At 36.7% G+C, this 16186-nt stretch overlaps 1 protein-coding gene across 2 annotated transcripts in view; it reads right to left on the bottom strand.

The window, feature by feature from the left end:
• The window catches only part of LOC150108773 (fibroblast growth factor receptor 1-like), a 560046-nt gene that overhangs the window by 478951 nt on the left and 64909 nt on the right, over positions 1-16186 (bottom strand). For both annotated transcript variants that reach the window (XM_090410064.1, XM_090410055.1), the window contains exon 2: positions 13970-14103. In XM_090410064.1, coding sequence (XP_090266190.1) covers positions 13970-14066 — 97 coding nt within the window. In that variant the 5' untranslated portion in view covers positions 14067-14103. The remainder of the gene's footprint in view (positions 1-13969; positions 14104-16186) is intronic.

Raw genomic sequence — 16186 nt, 5'->3', positions numbered from 1 at the left:
CAAAGGACAACAAATCAGAATGGGATAGTTAGTATAAGGCATCAAGATAGGGGTGGGACTAACAAGCTTCTGAACTTCATGTATACTAATGCCAGGAGTATTATGAACAAAAAGAAAGAATTTTTGGCTATGGTTGGCTCTTCCTGGACACAGGTTATTGGCATTAGTGGGATAGAATGTGAAGTACCCTTCACATTCTATTGTTCAGGAGGGATAGAGTGTTCAGGAGGGATAGAGAGAAAAGAATGGGGAGAGGGAGTGTTATTGATGATAGCTGATGAACTGCAGCCAAGGAAAATAGAAGTTTAACTCCAGGATAGTGAAAAGAGCACATTTGAGGCAATTTGGTGTGAGATTGAGACTAGCATAACAAAATATACTTGGTGTTGCTATAGACCAGGATGGAATAGATGGTGGAGATGGTGCTTAAGCAAATAGACACAATGAGTAGAAGAATAGTAATTATTATGGGGGATTTCAACTATGCTAACATTGATTGGAAGGAGGAGAGGACACATGGGAGGAAGGAATTGGATTTTATACAGTTATTAAGGGATAACTATCTGAGACAGCATGTAATGGAATATACTAGAGATTCGAGAGTGCTTGACCTAGTAATTGCATCTGAGAATTTGACTAATAAATATGACCACATTGCCACCAATTGGTGAGAGTGATCATAAAGGTTCCGACTTGCCCGGGCTGGTAAGTATGACAAGCTTAGGAGATTGCTTGATTCAGTGCCATGGCATGTAAAACTGCAAGGGCTGGAGGTTGATAGTGCATGGGAAGCAGTAAAGGAGCATTTGAAGCTGAATGTATACCTAGAATCCAGATAGTAAATCAAGTAGGGGTTAAAGGATGAATAACACCATTAAGCTTGAGCTGCAGAAAAAGAAACAACTGTGGAGGAAATTTAAGGAGAAAGGAGACCTGCAGGCACATGAACAGCACAGGCCAGAAAGGTAACGAGTGTGATAAGAAAAGCAAAAGCGGATTATAGAAGGAAATTAGCCACACAAGTTAAAGAGAATCCCAAACAGTTTTTTCGATATGCTGCAAGTAAAAGAAAATGTATACAGCAGAATGATTTTAAGGAATGCCGATGGTAGGGAGGTAACAATCAGTTGATATAGTGAAATTACTGAGCAAGCACTTTGCAAGAGTATATCATCCAGGTGGTGATATTGCAGGAATGAAGGAACCAATAGCTTATAGAAGAATTCAGGTGAATGAAATGGAAGTGAATAGTATATTACAAAACTTTAATGTGAATACATCTGTGGGATTGGATGTATACCAGCTCGGGTCTTACGTGAAGCAGCTAAAGAATTGTCAGTGCCCATGAACATTGTTCGAGTCTCAGGTCTGGGTTAGTCCCGAGGACGGTGGAAAGAGGGGAAAATAGTTCCACTGCATAAAGAAGGTTCCAAGACTGCTGTTGCAAATTACCAACTGATCAGCCTATCAGGAGTCGTCATGGTTTTGGAGAAAGTAGTCAAAAGAAAAATACAGGAATGGATAGATGAAAATGGGATACTGTATTGGGGGCAGCATGGTTTTGTGAAGGGTAGATCATGCCTCAGTAACTTGCTCACGATTTATAACACAGTGATTGCTGAACTTGATAAGGGTAATGGGATTACAGTGATACTGCTGGACCTTGCTAAGGCCTTTGACAGGATACATGGAATTCTAATCAGTAAACTGCAGCATATGGGGATGGATACAGGGTTAGCGAGATGAATAGGAGGGTGGTTGATGGAGAGATATCAGAGAGTAGTTTATCCAGGAATAGAGTCCAAAGATGACCTGTGACAAGTGGTGTGCTGCAGGGTTCTGTTCTTGGACCACTACTATTTAATTTGTTCATTAACGATATAGGAAAGGATCTGAGAGGAACTGTTCATCTGTTTGCTGATGATGCAAAGTTGGGAAGAGCAATAGTGAATGCACATAGTGTCAAAATTTTGCAGGATGATTTGGATAGATTGGAGGACTGGGCTAAGATGAATGGATGTCAATTTAATGTGGCAAAGTGTAAGGTTTTACATGCCATGGGGTGAAAAGATTAGCAGCAGTATACCACATTGGTGGAACTGTACTCCAGGAGATTGACGAGGCCAGGGATTTGGGAGTGTTGGTGGATAGGGAGTTGAAGTTTAGGGGGCACACTGCAAAAAGTGGCTAAAATCAGCTGATCAAATCACTTGGTTACTGAAGAATGCTTTGACTTTGACGAGCAGAGACAAGCAAGTTATTGTTGCTCTGTATTGAGCCTTGATAACACCCCATCTTGACTACTATGCCCAGATCTGGGTGTCAGGGTTTCTTCTCGATGGGGAGGAGGTGGAGAGGATCCAGAGGCGAGTGACCAAGATGATAGCAGGTCTATGGAATGAACCTTGTGAGAACAGGTTGAAGATTTGTGGGTTGCGGAAATTGGTTGATAGGTGGAAAAGGGCTGATACGATTGAGACATTCAAATTAGTGAAGGGTTTCTATAAGATTAATTCAGAGGATATTTTTCAGAACAGGACTGGTGGTGGGAGGACTAGGGGCCATCCATGGAAACTGGGTAAGAGTGTGGTTAGCAAGGGTTTTAGAACTAGGTTTTTTTTACTTGGAAAGTGGTAAATGAGTGGAATAAGCTGCCAGAGTCTGTTGTGGGTGCCATGACTGTGAATGAGTTCAAGGCAAAGTATGATAGATACTGTGTGGATGTTGAATAGTTGTTCTTGACATGAGGACTCCTTGGAGTTTCCCATAATAATAATAATGATACTTTCGGTCACAGAATTAATGATATGGCAGGTGATGTAGAATCTCAGTTAATCGAAAGACTTAATTAGGGCTATTATGTGTTACAAATAGATGAGACTGCTGATGTTACAAATGATGCACAGTTAATATGCCATGTAAGATATGTGCATGATAACAACATTCACAATGATATTATGTTTTGAAGAACTTTGTCATCCTGAACAACTGGAGAAGAAATATTTCGCACTCTCGATAATTACATAACCCCATTAATGATAAGATACTTTCTATTAGACTTAAGACTCAAGCCTACCAATGTATCAATTGTGGTAGTTTATGCACCGCACACAGATAAGCCTGAAGAAGAGAGTGAGGAATTCTATGAAAACTTACAAACTGTTTTGGATTGCCTACCAAGGAGAGACATAATTTACATCTCAGGGGACTTAAATGCAGAAGTGGGAAAGAGTCAGGCCGGAGTGGGGCAGGTTTGGTCTGGATGAACGTGGTACATGTGGTGAAAGACTGTTGAAATTTGCCCATACTAACAGATTAGAACAAATTATCAATACCTGCTTCTAGGAACATCCACGACGGACCTATACTTGGACATCTAACAATGATTGGTCAGGACACCAGATTGATTACATCCTGGCTCTCCAGCGGTGGTAGACAAGCATCTCTGATGTGCATACTTGTCCTGGAGCAGATTGTGGTACAGACCATCAGCTAGTAAGAGCCAAAGTAAGACTAAGACTCAGAAAACTTCCAGATCAGGCACATCCTACTAGATTGGATGTTAGAGCAATTGCTAGTGGATTCACAGAAGAAACATCAACTCTGTAGGATAATTTTTTGGAGACCAATGAAGAGAACTCGCCAGAAATGCTTTGGGAAGGAGTCAAGGTGATAATACAGGATACATTGGTCTCCTTCCTCAAGAGACCCATGGATATCAGATTTAACGTGGGAACTAATCAAAAGAAGGCAGTTGGAAAAACAAAGAGACACAGGGACTGAAGAATACAAAGATTACACAGAAGTCAGAAGAGCCATCAAGCACGACAAGGAAAAGTTCTATACTAATAAATGTGAAGAAATAGAGTTCCAGATGAGGAGGCACAATCATAAAAGGATGTTTTATTTAGTTCGTGACTAAATAAAAGTTTAAGCCTAAATTGAATGTCATCAAAGACAGGAATGGAGCATTACTAACAGAAGAGTTGGAAATCAAAAACAGATGGAAAGAATACTATGAGGAACTGTACATCAGAGTGGATAAAGAAAATGTAGAGCCATCTCACCAGGAAAATTTTGATTTGGAATCTCCTCTACTTAGGCATGAAGTTGAAAGAGCAGTTAAGTAGCTTAACTGCAATAAGGCCGTAGGTGCAGATGAAATCTCAGCAGAGATAATTAAGGCCACAGGAGGATGGAGGGATAAGAGTGTTTCATAGATTGATTACAAAGATATGGGAGACAGGATCATGGCCTAGAGCAGCGTTTCCCAAACTTTTCTGACGACGGAACACTTCACAAATCCTGAGATTTTCACGGAACACCTTGGTTATTTAGTAATGTATTATTTAATAATTGTTAATTTAGCTGATTTTTTATTAATTAATTAAACATAAACATCATTAAATTAATTTGTGCTGATTTTCATTGACATATCCCATTCTGATCACCAAAAATTTATAATATTATTATAAGTACTTACGAGTGAAAGCAGACTTTTTCTGCTGTGTGCTGGTAGTTTTCCCCTTCCTTTCGTACATCCTGGAGATCGCTTTGTAGGCAGGAGGTGGATGACTCACTATCTGTTGCGTTACAAATACCTTCAATAAGAGATTTCTTAATACTAAAATTAAACAAAGTCCCTTGTCTCTTTTTCATATTAAAATTTAAATCTGCCGGCCTTTTACTTTTAAAAAATCACAGCACTAAGGTTTTGAAACTTTCATCCTACAACATGAACTTGCGAAGAAAGTATTCAGTATTACTAGATTTGCCTGGCTGGCTGAGTGGTTAGCGTATCCGCTCTCCAGCCAAAAGGCTGCAGGTTCAAATCTGCCATGAGCATGGATGTTTGCGATTGTCTGTGGAAATACCAGTGGTGGTCGGCTAGATGGCATTGGTGTAGTTGCTGTCAGTTGGTGGATTGAGCGGTGGAGACAGCTGTAGAGCAGTGCCCTCCTTTGATGAGTCCTTGGAATCCCTGGAGGTGACAAATAATAATAATAAAAATTTTCTTTATACTTCCTTGCTGATTGGTCACTAACATTTGCAACACAGATGTTGTTTCTTTCAGTTTTAATAACAGAGGATACGCCACCCGTTGTTGTAATCGGCTTGCAGGCAATTTTTACGATTGTTGAAAGATTTCAATGTGTGAAAATTAACGATAATTCATGAATATTTCCATGTTTAAAAATATGCCACTTGGTCACTGACATTCGCTACAAAGATGTCATTTCCTTCAGTTTTGAAACAGAGGATATGCTGCCCGTTGTTATAATCCACTTGAAGGCAATTTTTATGATTGGTCATAAACAGCGGTATTCCCTTTCCCAAATGCTGAATGGTTTCGATGTGTGAAAATTAACAATAATTCATGAATACTTCTATGTTTAAAAATACACGGCTTGGTCACTAACATTTGCTACACAGATGTTATTAGGCGTTCCGGGTCTGAGCTTTTTGACATATTCACAAATATTATTCTCCTCAGAATATTTCCACTATAAAATATTTATTCATGAAAAATGCTTAGTAAACTAAAATGACAAATTTCAGGAGAACTTCTTGCAGAACATTTATTCACCTTCTGCGGAACATAGTTTGGAAAACCCTCACCTATTGACTGAAAGAAGTCTGTTTTCATACCATTACATAAGAAAGGTGATATGAAGGCATGCAAGAACTATAGAACTATTAGGTTATCTCATGCAAGCAAAATTTTACTGAAGATCATACTAAATAGGATTGAGGCGAAAGTTGAGGGAGAGATGCCCGAGGAACAAGCACGCTTTAGGAAATCTAAGAGCACCAGAGATCAGATCCTGGCTTTCCAGGGGCAAAATACTAACATGGCTATTTCAATTAAAGCAATTAGTTTTATTGTTTGTAAATGAACATAATTCTGATTTTGCATTACTCCTTGTTGACGAAGCATGGTCATCAACACTATCCTATCTTTCAGACATTTTTTCAAAATTAAATGAACTAAATCTCTCCCTTCAGAGAAATTCTTCAACTGTTCTTGATACCTTCGAAAAAATTAAGGGCATTCGAGAAAAAAACTGGTGTTATGGATTAGTTATGTAAAAGACAGACAATTTGCACCTTTTCCAACATTGGAATCCTTTTTAGTGGAAAATAATATTTTTATTATAAACTCAGAAACAGAATTTTGAAACATATCTTCTGAATAACTTTTATAAGAAATTTCTGCGAGTTCGTGATCCATTTGAGGCTTACATTCACGAGAACAACCTTTCGGTATCGAAAGAAGAACAGTTAACTGAACTTTCAAGTGACAGTGGGCTTAAAATGCAATTCGGTGATCTTGGTTTGGCTCGATTCTGGATCTCGCCTTCAGTGAGAAATGAATTTCCCAAATTATCTGAAGCAACATTGCAAATTGCCATGCAGTTTTCTACAACCTATTTTGTGAGAAAGGATTTTCATTACTCCTTCAAATAAAAACAAAATGCAGAAATAGTCTTAGTGTGTGCGCCGATCTTCGACTGAAGCTGACCCATATTGAGTCAGATATCCAGCAACTGCAAAGGCCGAGAAGCTCAACCATCTCATTAAAAGTAAGTAGTAACATAATTATATCATATTATTTACTTGTTTAATACAAATTAAAACTCTGTTCAATGATGATACACTTAATTATGCCTCCATATGTATTCAAAACATGGTTTTAGATTTATTATTATAATATGGCACAGTTTTTCCCAAATGTTGGTAATCCCCACATATTTTTTTTAAAAACATTACATAACTTAATGGTCCATAGAATTGTTTTAGGCCTTTTACTGCTCCTTGGGCTTAGAAAGGTTGAGAAATATTGATCTACATGTCTTTAATACATTACAAGACTTCGAAGTTTGCAACTTTATTCCTTCACAATAAAGAGCTTCCTTCAAACAATTTGCTTTGGACAGCCGATTTGCCTCTTATCTTGTTGAGTGCTACCTCATGATCCCTTTGCATGTGATCAAAAAATATGAATGTGCCCCAATTTCCACTCAAAATAGTCAGTTATGCAAATTGCCATGAGCTGATTTCTCTGAATTTGCAGAGCAACAGCTCAATAAATTCATTTTCATTCTACTGTTACCCAATCAATATTTGGATAATTAAAATCTCCCATTATGATTACTCTTTTTGTGCTCATCTTTCCTATTTGGTGATGCATTTCTTCATCACTAGCAACCAATCCACCAGGTCTGTAACAACACTCCACTATGTAATTAATCTTGTTAAATTCCACCTCACACCAGATGGCTTCAAACTCACTGCCATATGAAATACTGTCCGTAGTACTAGTAGTACAATCCTAGGTCTCGACTGACTGGATTCAAGTCACCTGGTATCATTAGCAGTATGCCCCCCCCCACCACTCATCTCCTATCCTTCCTAAAAAAAATAATATTAATAGATAATAACCATTCCCATCATTAACACAGTTACCTAATATTGTAGAAAGTATTTTACCTTGGGTATAATAAATGTTAAAGATACCAAGCTATTTTAAACCTGGTTTTACTCCATTTCCCAAGTAAGCAAAAGACAAACAAGTCAAGTTTGCACCTGCAAGTGTTGCAAGTCTAGCTGACCCTGCATGTAGTGAAAGACCAAGGCAACTCATGGTAAAAGTAGAATAAGCTCTGATCACTACACTTAATATTTATCCTTAATGCAAAGCAATTAAGGTAAAATACTTATAAGCTCTGTATTACTAAAATCTTGGTATTTCTAGCCTGGCTCCCACTGATGAGACCTCAATAAAGGTCGAAACCGGTCTGGGTAGTGGCCCCTTACCTTTAATACAAAGCATCATACATCTCCTGGAGGAGATGTTTTGCATTAAGGGTAAATATTAAGATTAGTGATCAGAGCTTATTCTACTTTTACCATGAGTTGCCTTGGTCTTGCACTACGTGCAGAGTCAGCTAGACTTGCAACACTTGCAGGTGCAAATTCGACTTGTTTGTCTGTTTGCTTACTTGGGAAATGGAGTAAAACTAGGTTTAAAATAGCTTGGTATCTTTAACAGTTACCTAATATTGTTGATCTTAAAGACAGATTCTCACGATTCCTCCCATCAGATTATCCTACCTAAAACATCTGTTTTTTTCTTTCCTTTCCCATTTTATTTGTGACACTATGTTCCAGTGATATGCAATATACAGCCTATCCCAGTCAAGTGGCCAGACAGATACTTTTCTAGAATAGCAACTAAATTTGTAGGTAATAGATAACTCATCCCCAGTATTAGCTTGGTTATTAGAAGCCTGAAGTGGCTGTTTACATATTTAGTTCAGAGCAAGAGTAGCGAGAGGTTCTGTCAAGGTGACATTATGTCATGGATATTGGACTGTGCACAAACAATATGTCTAAGAGTAATTCCTTCTATAGTATGGTATAAACACCAACCTAAATGATATGCACCATCACCTATAAACATCCAAACCTGATTTTCTCTTAATGCTGAACTCAAAATCTCTGCCACAACTACAGGACAATCTTAATTGTCCCGTATGATTCCTTCAGCCACAAAAGTAGTAGGTTTTCTTTTTGTTTTTAACAATCAGATACTTCTTGCTAGAGGATGATTAAATCTCTTGTGTGGCTTAGTATTTCCTTAAATCATTATGTATCATTCACCAACTGATTACAAATTGTGAAATCTCCCAATTCTGATCCTGACTTCTTATCAAGAAGCCTGATTTCTTGCAATCCAAATTAAAAAAAAAAAAAAAAAAAGACATTTTTAGGTGACTTAAATATCCACAATTCTAAATGGCTTACTTTTCAATTCCACTGACTAAGCTGGAAGAGAAGCAGAAACATCTGTTATGAGCAATAAGTTAAAACAAATCATCTTCTAACCAGAATTCTTGACAATCATCCTCATTCATCCAACACTTTGGATCTTTTCTTAACCAGTTCTCCTTCTGGATATGATTACAGGACCATTCTTCTTGGTAATTCTGATCATGGATGAAGTAATCCAAGTTTCATCATCTTCAGTGAACGCCCTACCTCAGTCATGTACTTTAACACTACAATGTGCCAAGTGAGAAGATCTGCAGAACTTATTCCTTTCTTTGGTCAGACTACTATTTTTAGTTCTACAAACACAGATACTTGTTCTGATCTTGTTATTAGAGAAATTATCCATGTTGGAATGAAGATCTCCATATCCCACTCTTTTCAAAATTCCAAACCCACAAACAAACTGATTTCCCAAAAAAGTGTGGCAGGACAGTCTGAGAAAAGAAAACACTTTGTAAGTGGCGTAAGCCAACTTACAAAGTGTTGGTGCCAAATGGTTTGGCATCAAGAGTTTCTCCACAAATTATTGCTATCTTATGGTCTATCTAAACCCCCTTTGTTAAATGAAATGACTATCATGTCATTCACTATGTGTGATGGTGGAAGGTGGTTTTCTGGTTTTCTTACTAATGCAGGTGTTCCTCTGAGCTTTGATTTAACTTGCTCTCTTTCTCATATACATAAATGACCTACTCTCAGTGACCTCAAGCCCAGTTCACAGATATGACAAAACTCTCCACTCATCCTGCAGATAGTCAACCTTGCAGTGCTCACACATCAAGCTTCGAGATCAACAATGTGTCCTAAACACTAATCTTCACACCATCTTTCAATAACAACCTGGTCACTTTCAATATTTCCAAAAAAATAGTTGTCTTTTTCTAACAAAGAAGACCTTCATTCTTCTTTCCTTACCTTTGACAATGCTCAAATTAATAGTTTAGATCAGATCTTGCACTTCTGATCCAGTATCCTTAAATTCAAAAAAAATTGGCATCCTTTTGAACTAGAGAAGTTACTTTTCATCTGTCCGGTTACTTAATCAGTACAAATTCCAAATCTGACCAACATGGAGTAATGCTCTCACATATGGAATGGTGCACCTAGAACCTATCTAAAGATTCTTGATGCTGTTCAGAAGAGCAGTTAACTTGATTGACATGCCTGCACATTTTTTTCAGCTACTGCCTCCTAGATGTACTGGAATCACCTCTAAAGGCAATTCCATGATCACTGGTCCAATGAAGTGGCAAATATCATTCTTCCACTTTCTGTTGCACATGTTAATACAGGAGCTGCAGCTACCCAGAAACCTTTACTGTGCAACTGCAAACACACTGAACCTGCTTCTATTCATCCTCTTATTCTGTCCACCTCTGCCCTCTGGAACAGCCTCCCTCAAAAAGTATTCCCATAGGTTTCTTGGTTAAGCAGTTCTTTAGGTAGTTTTTGATATAGAGACCAGATATTAATATAAAGAGTTTATTAAAAATAAACAATTAAAAAACTTGACAAGTTTCATGCATCATAAGACTTGCATCATCGGGGTAATGGTACATACGTTTCACACAACAAAAACTTATTGACAATTAATTACACATATTAGATGCTTATAATAACTTCAACTGTTTACTAATTGAAAAACCAGAATATAAATGATATATTTGTTACTGTATGCATGTTGGAACATTGCTAGTTGTTGTCACGTTCTGTGGTGCATATGTGCTGTGTCCTAGGTCCATGGCAGTTAAATTTTTGATGAAGGCAGGTCACACTTGATGTAAAATCAAGCCTTGATTTTTATTGCACTGTGTAGGGATCCTAAGCATTTGTGCAGCTTAAGTTTTCTTGTGAAACAATTATTATCAATATATGACATGTTTGTCTGTTGCCAGAGTACTTGATGGGCAGTAGTGGCTGTGTGGAATGCTAAAACCTGATTTGTGCTCTTCTTTTTTTGACATCTTTTACATGCAGATATCTCTCAACCTTCCTGTCTGGTCTACATAACAAAATTGCCACAAGAGCAATGAATCTCATAGATGCCTGGTTTTTTTCATGGGGTGACATGGTGGTTTTGGTGGATGGTAGGTATCTGCATTTTTTGTAAAGGTAGAAATGGCACATTTATGTTGTACTCGCGAAGCAACATAGCCACTTTTTTTCCGTGACATTTTTAATGTACAGCAGCATGATTGCATTCTTGAAAGTTTAAGAAAGGGAGTTGCAGGAGCTGCGTTAAGAATTTTTTTGATTGTCTTGGGTTCAAAACCATTAAGTGCAAGGTTCTGTGCCCAGTAGTGTAATTCTCTTCTTTTAATCTGTGTGCTAGATATATTGTATGCCCTGTGTAGTTATGCCTATTTTTTTTGCAATGGATGGTGGTGTGAAGTGGAATTTAAAAATCTTCCTGTTGTGGTGGGTTTTCTGTATACGGAGAAGGATAATCTTTTTTCTCTTCATTTACTTCAACAAGAATATCAAGGAAAGGTAATTTTTTGTGCTGTTCTAGTTCAACAGCAAATTTTATATTGGGATGCAAGTTGTTTAGATAATCTTTAAAAGCAATCAGCTCATCTACCGTTCCCGGCCAAATAACGAAAATATCGACGTAATGTAGCCAACTTTTGGTCTTCTTTGATAAGATTTTAATGCATTTGTTTTGAAATTTTCCATAAATAGGTTGGCTAGAGCTTGAGAAAGGGGGGGAACCCATGGCAAGTCCCCCCTTTTTGTTCCCAATTTTTTTCTTGAACAATGAAAAAGTTTTCCATGCAATGTTTGAAAAAGTCCTACAGTGTCCAGTGGAAAAAGGTTTCCAAGTAAATACACTCTGCCATTTCTGGGTACATTGGTGAAGAGACTGACAATATCGAAACTTGCTAAGATGTCTGAAGGTTCTATATTTATACCTTTTACCTTCTCAATTAAATGCAAACTATTCTTTATAAATAATTCTGTTTTTCCTATGTGTGGTGTTTTCATGTTTGTCAGATATTTCATTAAGTTTGAGATCGAAGAATCTCTCCTCTACAATTAGCCGTAATGGAATATCTTTTTTTTATGAATTTTCCATGCTCCATAAATTCTTGGGAACGATGGATGTTTTGATGATAAAGATCTTTTTAATTCTTCTGGCCAATTAGGTATCTTTTGATCAATTCATTGGGTTTTATTATGTGCATGCCATGTGGGATCCTTGTCTAAGGATGAATAGGTATTAGAATCCTCTAATAGGATGTTCATTTTTCTTGTGTATTTCTCTGAATTCATGACTACTGTTGCATTTCCTTTGTCTGCCTTGATTATTACTATGTTTTCATCTCGGCTCAATTCTTTAAGGGCTATGGATTCTGATTTAGGTAAATTTCTATGGGGTACTTTACATTTTAATAATAAAGCTGAATTTTGTATGCCAATAAGATCTGCCGAATCTCTAGGAAGATTGCCGATTCTTTTCTCAATTTGTGCTATGATATCTACTTTTGGAATATTGTAGATGGAATCATTATTTTGGATTATTGTAGATGGAATATTGTAATGAATATATCATTTGTATTCTGGTTTCTCAATTATTTAATGAAGTTATTATGAACATCTAATATGTGTAATTAATTGTCGATAAGCTTTTGTTGTGCAAAAGCTTTATGTACCATTACCCCTGATGATGCAAATCTTACAACGCAAAACTTGTTGGGTTTTTTAATTGTTTATTTTAATTAACTCTTTATATTAAGATGTGGTTTCAATAATGAAACCTACTTATAGAACTACAACTCTTCAAAAAAATAATAACCAAGTTAAAAAAAAAATAAAAATCAATAAACGTCTTGGTCCTATTTTGCACCTCACATATATGGGATCAGATATAAAAGATGGTCCGTTTCTGTATTGTGTCTTTAGTAAATATCTTCAGGTGTGTTCAGCAAAATTAGCATCTATTATAACTCCATCTGTTAAACCAGCAATGCAAATATTAACTGTTGGAACTGCTAACTCACCAAACCTGTTATTCCAAATCATCATTCATTCCATCTACCTTAGTTCTGTGCAAAATAATCTCAATGGTTAACTTTTTAACACCCAGTTTTCTAAAATAATAATAATAATCCACCTTTGATAAACATCAAGCATGGGAATGTCATTACCTTAAGCAGAACAGGCAAAATAAGCTGATCTGTTAAAAAAAATAATATTCCTGTAATTTACTAGCAGAGCTAATCCCTACACAGGTTGCCAAGTAGAGAAAACAGCATCAGGATGGAGGCAAGAAGGGTGCTGAAAATTGCATACCTCAGCTGGAGGCTATCACCCAAATGCCACTAAGCATTGTGGATTGAAGTATATGCTGTTCTACAGTTTATAGTCATTGTCGATTTAACAGGCACAGAAAATCCTTGAACATTTAACAATTGGCTTGCATGAGCAGGCTCTAGCACACTGCTGAAAACAGCCTTCCTAATGAGCTATTCCCTAAGGACTTCCACCTGCAGCTCTGCAAGAGGAGGATCAGATTACTTTGCTCTTGATCCAGCTGACAAAGCATTTATTTACTATAGGCCTTGCATCCTCTCCTGTATGGGAGTTATTTGTGTGTGTCATATGCATGTATTCTTCTTAGCCAAACACTAAATTAATAACCAAATCAAAAAGCTTTCTATTATTTTATTCTAACTTTGCATCATCTGCAAGTGAATATGTTTTCAGATGTTGGGCTATCAGATACTTAATTAACCATGTTGCAGTCAATATGGATAAAATACTCCACTCCCTTACATTTCATATCCATCATATATTTCAATGTAATATCAATGGTATTACAATTTTAACATGCACTTTGCATCCATGGTAACCAGGACATACATATATATGTCTTGGTCGGTTAGATGGTTAAATTTTAGCAGTTCCTAAAGAGAATTCACCTACCCCCCCCCCTTTGAGGCACCACTTCCCAAAACAAACTGTGGATATCTATCAACCAGCCACCCTTATACCCAAAACTACTAATTTATTATCCATTCCCATCATTTTCAATATCCAGTTTAAATAATTTTAAAACAGCTGTAATGTCATTACATCAGAAATAATATCAAAAATATGTAAAAAATCATTGATTAAATTACTAGACACTTACATTTCAATCTATCTGCCAAACTTGCTTGAAGGTACATAAGTAAGACTGTTAAGAGAGTTACCAAGAAAATGTGATCTGTCCAGCTGGAGGTTCCCATGGTTATTCAAAACATGAATCTCTCAAGCTGTCATATCCTATATACAAAACCAGTATATCAATTACAAAAACAGTTTCTCTATTTCATTTATTCTCTATATAAAAATATAAAGAATAAAATAAAACTGGGAGGAGAGGGGAAAAGGCATGAAACAGATAATACATGAAAAAAATTTTTTATCATCAACCATATCACCAGAAGGTTAACAGTTCCATCATGAGATGAAAGTTTTGGTCCTTACTGCCAAATGATTTCAGAAAAATTCATCGAAAAGAGTTAAAAGACAGTTTACCAAATAAACAATACACCAAACAATAATTCATCATTAAAACAATTGATCAAGCAGATAATCTGCCAATAATTTTCAATGAATTTCTTTCATAAATCAAACTGTTACTTTCATGCTAAATATTTGTTTTTAAGGTTTTCAAGTAACATCACCTAAGAGGTAGGTAACATAAGTAGTTTGTCATCAAGACTAATAATTGTTTTGCTGTAATTTAGAAAGAACACTGTGTACTTCATAGGGTAGATGATGATTCATCATGTGAAACACTGACATTTTTTTTTTTTTATCATGCACTCGCCACAGAGATTCATTTAACCTAATTTTTTCACAACAAATAATCCAAATCTAACCCAAATTTAAAACATTTTAATACAGATCCTAACCAATAATATTCCATCTAATTTTTGTCTGTCTGTCTATGTGTGAAACAAAATCATGTTGTGCACAAGTTTTTAGTCTTTTTCTAGTGGAGTAACAAAGAACAACATGCCTGTGCATGTTGTTCTTTGACATTTCAACACATTTGTCAAACCAATCAAATTTAAACAAATTTGAACATATTAATATCATTAATAAGATTCAAAAGAAAGATTTCAGCATTGTGACCAATATGTTTATTAAAAATAAAAATAAACAAACCCGACAAGTTTCATATGTTATTTGACTTACATCTTCAGGGGGTTACAGGTAACTAAAAGTTAAACACAAGAAATGAAAAATGCACTGGACACTAAATAGATATATGTCTCTGCAACTTGCTAACATCGTCAGTTGACCCACAGGGTCAGTCAAGTTTAAAAGAAACTAATCTGAGTGCATTAAGTTGAAATGAGTTAAGAGTAAATAATGATGTGGAGACACTGAAGAAACTACTAAATAAAATAAGTCACATGTGTTATCATATAATTCGTTTGTATAGTATTCAAAAAATTATTAACTAGAGATAGTCCAGATGTGGTAGCCCTTCAGTTGTTTGCAGATTTGTGAAGTTGGGAAAGATTATTAATAATAGTGCAGATGTGGTAGCCCTGCAAGAGGATGTGAATAAACTAGACAGATGGGCAATTGAATGGTGGTTTTGGTTTAATGCAGGAAAATGTAAGGTCTTGAGGTTTGGGACATGGATGGGACAATTCCTCCTCTATTAGCAGAGTTGTACTGGAGGAAATAGGGGAGACAAGAGATCTGCGGTTGATGATTGATAGAAACCTGAAATTCAGGGGACATATTGCAAAGGTGGTGAAGGTAACAGAGAATTGCTGCAATACTGAGAAGGATGCTGACCTGCAGAGATAAGAGTTATGATTCCGTTGTATAAGATCCTGATCAAACCACAGTTAGATTATTGTTCTCAAATTTGGTCCCCAGGATTTGACGGGGATAAATTAACTGTGGAAAGGGTTCAGAGACAGATAACGAACATTGTTTCAGGACGAGGACTGTACAATGTTAGTTATGAGGATCGGCTGAGGGAATGCGGACTGCAGAGTTTGGTAGATAGAAGAAGAGGTGATATGATTGAGACTTTTAAACTGTTGAGAAGTGGTTACAGGGTTTACACTGGGGAGTTCTTTCGCTTGGTTGAACAGCAGGGAGTGATGACAATGGGCCATTCCTGGAAGTTACGAAAGGAAGCTGTGAGCAAGAGGATGAGGAGTGGTTTCTTTGCATGGAGGGTGGTTGAACCGTGGAATGAATTGCCCAATAGAGTGGTGAGAGCGAGAATGATCAATGATTCAAGGAGTGGTATGATAGACTGCGTTTCCTAGAAAGACCTCTCGCGATAATTCTTTTGACTCCATGGAGGCCGGAATAATAATAATATAAAAAC

Source organism: Typopeltis vanoorti, chromosome 2, assembly GCF_054136105.1.
Source record: "Typopeltis vanoorti isolate ZY-2024b chromosome 2, IOZ_Tvanoo_1.0, whole genome shotgun sequence".
NCBI classification, from domain to species: domain Eukaryota; kingdom Metazoa; phylum Arthropoda; class Arachnida; order Uropygi; family Thelyphonidae; genus Typopeltis; species Typopeltis vanoorti.
The sequence above is the reverse complement of the archived record's forward strand: the minus strand, read 5'-3'. Positions and strand labels throughout refer to the sequence as shown.